Source organism: Bos javanicus, chromosome 19 (assembly GCF_032452875.1).
Source record: "Bos javanicus breed banteng chromosome 19, ARS-OSU_banteng_1.0, whole genome shotgun sequence".
NCBI classification, from domain to species: domain Eukaryota; kingdom Metazoa; phylum Chordata; class Mammalia; order Artiodactyla; family Bovidae; genus Bos; species Bos javanicus.
Genome location: NC_083886.1, coordinates 25,335,192 through 25,342,775, shown reverse-complemented (window position 1 = coordinate 25,342,775; position 7,584 = coordinate 25,335,192). Strand labels below are relative to the sequence as shown.

Here is a 7,584-nt window from a genome sequence, read left to right as displayed (position 1 = left end):
TTGATCATGAACTACTTTCCAAGACTTCATTGATCAACCTTTTTTCTTAAAAGAATATAGCTGCTTTACAATGTTGTGTTAGTTTCTTCTGTACAGCAAAGTGAATGGTCAACTTTTGATAAATTAGTTTAAGAGGTTATGCAAACTTTTAGAATTATGAACATTGCAAAAGACATTCACTCCTGTGAAAAGTCACTTTATAAGCAAAATAAATGAAAAAAAGCAACTCTTAACAGATTAAAGAAAGATGAAAAGTCTTGATTTTCTTCATTAATATCAAACTCATGGTGGAGAGGCAAGGGAAGTGAGTGGCAATAAGGTATATATGTGGGATTTAGAAATGAGACACTTGAGGTAGAAATTTCTGTGATGTTCCTCGCTGAGGGGACAAAGGACACCTGCAGTTTCTCTGTAAAGTCACTGACCACAGGAGAAGGAGACTTTGCCCCTGAGAAGTCTCCCCAGGGCTCCCTGCATGTCCTTGTTCCGCAGGCTGTAAATGAAGGGGTTTAGCAGAGGAGTCACCACTGTGTACATGACGGCAGCTGCCGTATCCTCTTCTATTGAACTGGAGGAAGAGGATGAGGGCCACAGATAAGCCCTGATCACAGTCCCAAAGAACAAGGCAACAACAGCAAGGTGGGCTCCACAGGTAGAGAAGGCCTTGTACCTTCCTTGGGCAGAGGGGACCCTGAGGATGGCTGAAACAATGCGGATATAAGAGACCAGAATGAGCCCAAAGGGGATTAAAATGACTGCTCCCCCCAAGAAGAGGAGCACACGCTCATTGACCTGAGTGTCAGAGCAAGACACCTTCATCAGGGGTCCCAGATCACAGAAGAAGTCGGGAATGATCTTTTTAGAGCAGAAGGAAAGTCGGAATATGAGGAATGTGTGTGTCATGGCAACAAGACTCGTAAGGGTCCAGCAGGCAGTAACCAGGATGATGCAACACCGGCGGCTCATGACCATGTCGTAGTGGAGAGGGTGGCAGATGGCCACAAAGTGGTCATAGGCCATTGTAGCCAGGAGAAATATGTCCATGTCCCCAAATGTCAAGAAAAAGTAGAGCTGCGTCAGGCATTCTACATAAGAAATGGACCTGTTCTGGGTCTGGATGTTCACCAGGGCCTTGGGGACAGTGGTGGAGGTGAAAAGGATGTCTGCACAAGACAGGCTGGCGAGGAAGAAGTACATGGGTGTGTGAAGACGCGTGTCAGTGCCAATGGCCAGGATGATGAGTAGGTTCCCAGCCACCGTGACCAAGTACATCCACAAGAAGAGCAGGAAGAGCCTGTGCTGCTGCTCTGGCTGCTCAGAGAGTCCCCAGAGGAGGAACTCAAAGACGCTGCTCTGGTTCCCTCCTGCCATGAGCCCAGAAGTCAGAGAAAGGAACTTTGGATGAGACCCACTAACCTTCTCTAAGCATATTTCACTCTACACCATCCTTAAGGGTGCCAGTCTCTTAGTTCTAGAGAAGAAAAACAAGAATGATCTTAATTTACTTGTATTGATCACATACTATGTACACTAAACATTTTTACTGAAATCTACTAGATACAATATTCTAGGAAGTGTAGGAAACAGTTTAAGGAAATTAAACTAGATTTCTTGGTTTATTTCTCTATATTCTGTTCTGTCCCAAATTTCTTTAGTTGTAGTTTCTTCTTCAGCTGTATTCACAGGAAAGTCTAGAACCTTTCATTCATTCATTCCACAGATATTAGGTACTAACTCTGGACCTGGTAGAGTGCTAGATAAATAAGACAACGATAATCCTTAAATTCAGAAAAATTTCAATTTAATGGGATAGACACAACTGCCTCTTTTAAAATTCTATACAATTTTGATTCAGGGTTCCCCCACATCTCCCGTTCAGCTGCCTTCAAATCACTCTCAGACACCAGACTTCATCCGGCCTGGTCTATCATGTACAAAGGCAACATTCTGAAGACACAATCTATCATCTATTCTAGTGTGTCCATGTTCAGTCGCCCGGTTGTGTCCAACTCTTTGTGACGCTATGGATTGTATCCTGCCAGGCTCTTCTGTCCATAGAATTTTCCACCAAGAATACTAGCTGCTGCTGCTGCTGCTGCTAAGTTGCTTCAGTCGTGTCCGACTCTGTGCAACCCCATAGGTGCCATTGGAGTGGGTTGCTATTTCTTCCTCCAGGAGATCTTCCCAACTCAGCGATCAAACCCACATCTCTTGCATTGGCAGGCAAGTTCTTTACTACTCGAGTCACCAGGAAAGCCCTATTATCTGTTCCACCAGAAACCAATTTAATAATCAAATAGCTATTTAGTAAATATGTGTAATGGAGAAGGCAATGGCACCCCACTCCAGTACTCTTGCCTGGAAAATCCAATGGATGGAGGAGCCTGGTAGGCTGCAGTCCATGGCGTCACTAAGAGTCAGACATGGCTGAGCGACTTCCCTTTCACTTTTCACTTTCATGCATTGGAGAAGGAAATGGCAACCCTCTCCAGTGTTCTTGCCTGGAGAATCCCAGGGATGGGGGAGCCTGGTGGGCTTCTGTCTATGGGGTCGCACAGAGTCGGACATGACTGAAGTGACTTAGCAGCAGCAGCAGCAGCAGCAGCAAATATGTGAAAGATAACTCAAGTTATTATAACAACAAAGAAGAAATCATAATCCCTTTTGTCTAAAATCTCAAAATCTGGTTGGATGCACACACACACACACACCCCTCTACTACAAAGCAGACTGAGGCAGAAAAAGAAGGCTTTCTAGGCTATATAAATGTACCTGCGGATCTTGTCAGTGGGCTAGGGAGCTGGAGATTTGAGCATACGGTGGAGGTGGGATTCCAGGCTGAGGTAAAAGCTGGAAAGGGAACTAAGACCCAAATTCGAAATATCTGGAATGGAAAGTAAAGGATCTAGAACTTAATTCTGTATGTTCAGAAGGCTCAGCCAGTAAAGAATCTGCTTGCAATGCAGGAGACCTGGGTTCAATCCCTGGGTCAGGAAGATTTCCTGGAAGAGGGCATGACAACCCACTCCAGCATTCTTGCCTGGAGAATCCCATGGACAGAGAAGCCTGGTGGGCTGTAGTCCATGGGGTCACAAAGAGTCAGACATGACTGAGCTACTAGGCACGCACACCAAGCTACTTGAGTAGGAAGTGATGTCAGTACCTGAGGAGGTCCAGTACATGAAAACCCTGTTCCTGTCCCATGTGTGAAACCAACTGAGGGTCAGACAAGGAGTCAGTCAGTCAGAAGGAGGGAAAAACATCACCTTTGTTGTTGAAAAAGACAAGGTTGCAGATTTTATCTTACCTGTGTTCACTAAGTGACCTTTTTAATATACTTCCAAAATTAAATCTATTTCCCCTTTCATAGGCTCAGCTGGACAATCATGGGACTCCTCCATATGATCAGTTCAGTTCAGTTCAGTTCAGTGGCTCAGTCAGGTCCAACTCTTTGCAACCCCATGGATTGCAGCACGCCAGGCCTCCCTGTCCATCAGCAATTCCCGTAGTTTACCCAAACTCATGTCCATTGAGTAGGTGATGCCATCCAACCATCTCATCCTCTGTCGTCCCCTTCTCCTCCCCCTTCAATCTTTCCCAGCATCAGGGTCTTTTCAAACGAGTCAGTTCTTCGAATCAGGTGGCCAAAATCCTGGAGTTTCAGTTTCTGCATCAGTCCTTCCAATGAATATTCAGGACTGATTGCCTTTAGGATATTTCCTTCCATATGTAAACATAGATCAATTTTTTAAGCATTTGTACACCATTAAGATGTGAGAAGACAATCCACAGAATGGGAGAAAATTCTTGCCAATCATATATCTGATCAGAAATTTTTGTGTGGGGGCTTAATAAACATTTATTGGATTAATGAATAAACAGCAGGTGCTTAATATATCATCCAGGAATTAAAGAATATGTGAATAAATGTAATAGTTTATAATATTTCATTTTCCAAAGACATACTATGCCAATTTTCAATTTATTTTGCCATACTGGATAGATATCTTTTTAAAAATATGAAACATTTCACAAATTTGTGTGTCCTCCTCGCACAGGGGTCATGATAATCTTCTCTGTATGATTCCAATTTTACTATATGTGCTGCCAAAGTGAGCACTGACCAGAGATTTTTTTTTATCTAGAATATAAAAAGAACAATTACAGTTCTTTTAATAATAGAAAGAAAATTAACCCAAATTTAAAACGAGTAAAGGATCTTAATAGACATTTCTCCAAAGAAGGTATACAAATGAGCAATAAGCATACAAAAACTGTTCAATACCATTGGGCTTCAAGGTAATACACATCAAAACCACAAGATAGCACGTCACATCCTCTAGGATGACTAAAATCAATAAATAGGATAACAAGTGTTGTCAAAGATATGGAGAAATTGGGGTCCTTAAAAACTGTTCATGGGAATGTAAAACAGTTCTTTCCCTTTGCAAAACAGTCTGGAAGTTTCTCAAAAGGCTAAACGAAGAATTTTCATATGACCCAGCAATATCACTCTCAGGTATATACCCAAGAGAAATGAAAACATATGTCCACACAAAAACGTGTGCGCAAATGTTCATTGCAGCATTATTCATAATAGACCAAATCTGAAAAGGATCTTTGGGATTGGAATGAATTGTCAAATTTGCTGGCATATTGAGTGCATGCTAGTAAAGTAATGCTCATAATTCTACAAACCAGGCTTCAGCAATACGTGAACCGTGAACTTCCAGATGTTCAAGCTGGTTTTAGAAAAGGTAGAGGAACCAGACATCAAATTGCCAACATCTGCTGGATCATGGAAAAAGGAAGAGAGTTCCAGAAAAACATCTATTTCTGCTTTATTGAGTATGCCAAAGCCTTTGACTGTGTGGATCACAATCAACTGTGGAAAATTCTTCAAGAGATAGGAATACCAGACCACCTGACCTGCCTCTTGAGAAACCGATATGCAGGTCAGGAAGCAACAGTTAGAACTGGACATGGAACAACAGACTGGTTCCAAATAGGAAAAGGAGTATGTCAAGACTGTATATTGTCACCCTGCTCATTTAACTTCTATGCGGAGTACATCATGAGAAATGCTGGGCTGGAAGAAGCACAAGCTGGAATCAAGACTGCTGGGAGAAATATCAATAACCTCAGAAATGCAGATGACACCACCCTTATGGCAGAAAGTGAAGAGGAACTCAAAAGCCTCTTGATGAAAATGAAAGAGGAGAGTGAAAAAATTGGCTTAAAGCTCAACATTCAGAAAACAAAGATCATGGCATCCGGCCCATCACTTCATGGGAAATAGATGGGGAAACAGTGGAAACAGTGTCAGACTTTATTTTGGGGGGCTCCAAAATCACTGCAGATGGTGACTGCAGCCATGAAATTAAAAGACGCTTACTCCTTGGAAGGAAAGTTATGACCAACCTAGATAGCATATTCAAAAGCAGAGACATTACTTTGCCAACAAAGGTCCGTCTAGTCAAGGCTATGGTTTTTCCAGTGGTCATGTATGGATGTGAGAGTTGGACTGTGAAGAAAGCCAAGTGCCAAAGAATTGATGCTTTTGAACTGTGGTGTTGGAGAAGACTCTTGAGAGTCCCTTGGACTGCAAGGAGATCCAACCAGTCCATTCTAAAGGAGATCAGTCCTGGGTGTTCTTTGGAAGGACTGATGCTGAAGCTGAAACTCCAATACTTTGGCCACCTCATGAGAAGAGTGAGTGTTTGGAAAAGACTCTGATGCTAGGAGGGATTGGGGGCAGAAGGAGAAGGGGACGACAGAGGATGAGATGGCTTGATGGCATCACTGACTCGATGGATGTGAGTCTGAGTGAAGTCCGGGAGTTGGTGATGGACAGGGAGGCCTGGTGTGCTGCAATTCATGGGGTTGCAAAGAGTCAGACACGACTGAGCGACTGAACTGAACTGAACTGAAAAGGATCATGAGCCTGCGAATGGATTAATAAAATGTGGCATATCCATACAATCAATCAGTGTTTGTCAATAAAAAGAAGTGAAACACTCATACATGCTAACACCATGCATGGATCTTGAAAACATTACACTAAGTGCAAGGAGCCAGATACAAAGAACAATGTATTGTGTGATTCAGTTTACATGAAATATCCTAATAGGCAAATCTGTAGAGACAGAGAGCAAATTAGTGATTGGCTATTTGTCACCCTGCTTATTTAACTTCTATGCAGAGTACATCATGAGAAGCGCTGGGCTGGAAGAAGCACAAGCTGGAATCAAGATTGCTGGGAGAAATATCAATAACCTCAGAAATGCAGATGACACCACCCTTATGGCAGAAAGTGAAGAGGAACTAAAAAGCCTCTTGATGAAAGTGAAAGAGGAGAGTGAAAAAATTGGCTTAAAGCTCAACATTCAGAAAACGAAGATCATGGCATCTGGTCCCATCACTTCATGGGAAATAGATGGGGAAAGAGTGGAAACAGTGTCAGACTTATTTTTTGGGGCTCCAGAATCACTGCAGATGGTGACTGCAGCCATGAAATTAAAAGACACTTACTCCTTGAGAGGCAAGAATATACAATGGATTAAAGACAATCTCTTTAACAAGTGGTGCTGGGAAATCTGGTCAACCACTTGTAAATGAATGAAACTAGAACACTTTCTAACACCATACACAAAAATAAACTCAAAATGGATTAAAGATCTAAACGTAAGACCAGAAACTATAAAACTCCTAGAGGAGACATAGGCAAAACACTCTCCGACATACATCACAGCAGGATCCTCTATGACCCACCTTCCAGAATATTGGAAATAAAAGCAAAAATAAACAAATAGGACCTAATAAAACTTAAAAGCTTCTGCACAACAAAGGAAAGTATTAACAGGGTGAAAAGGCAGCCTTCAGAATGGGAGAAAATAATAGCAAATGAAGCAACTGACAAACAACTAATCTCAAAAATATACAAGCAACTCCTACAGCTCAACTCCAGAAAAATAAATGACCCAATCAAAAAAAAGGCCAAAGAACTAAATAGACATTTCTCCAAAGAAGACATACAGATGGCTAACAAACACATGAAAAGATGCTCAACATCACTCATTATCAGAGAAATGCAAATCAAAACCACAATGAGGTACCATTTCACGCCAGTCAGAATGGCTGCGATCCAAAAGTCTAGAAGCAATAAATGCTGGAGAGCATGTGGAGAAAAGGGAACCCTCTTACACTGTTGGTGGGAATGCAAACTAGTACAGCCACTATGGAGAACAGTGTGGAGAGTCCTTAAAAAACTGGAAATAGAACTGCCTTATAATCCAGCAATCCCACTGCTGGGCATACACACTGAGGAAACCAGAAGGGAAAGAGACACATGTACCCCAATGTTCATCGCAGCACTGTTTATAATAGCCAGGACATGGAAGCAACCTAGATGTCCATCAGCAGATGAATGGATAAGAAAGCTGTGGTACATATACGCAATGGAGTATTACTCAGCCTTTATTTTTTTTTAATTTAATTTTATTATTTTTTAAATTTTATTTTATTTTTAAACTTTACATAATTGTATTAGTTTTGCCAAATATCAAAATGAATCCACCACAGGTA

At 41.8% G+C, this 7,584-nt stretch overlaps 1 protein-coding gene and 1 non-coding gene across 2 annotated transcripts; both read right to left on the bottom strand.

The window, feature by feature from the left end:
* Positions 1–352: 352 nt before the first annotated feature.
* LOC133231582 (olfactory receptor 1P1-like) lies at positions 353–1,377 on the bottom strand. The gene has a single exon (XM_061389946.1). It carries the CDS (start codon positions 1,369–1,371, stop codon positions 418–420), a length of 954 nt encoding a protein of 317 aa, XP_061245930.1. The 5' UTR covers positions 1,372–1,377; the 3' UTR covers positions 353–417.
* A 2,636-nt stretch (positions 1,378–4,013) lies between these two features.
* Positions 4,014–4,120, bottom strand: LOC133233084 (U6 spliceosomal RNA). Its single transcript, XR_009731567.1, has one exon. It is a non-coding gene; the product is annotated as a U6 spliceosomal RNA (small nuclear RNA).
* Between the last annotated feature and the right edge of the window lie 3,464 nt (positions 4,121–7,584).

Excerpts from the sequence above, each read along its gene's own strand:
- LOC133231582 (XM_061389946.1), bottom strand. The coding sequence starts at position 1,371 with ATGGCAGGAGGGAACCAGAGCAGCGTCTTTGAGTTCCTCCTCTGGGGA.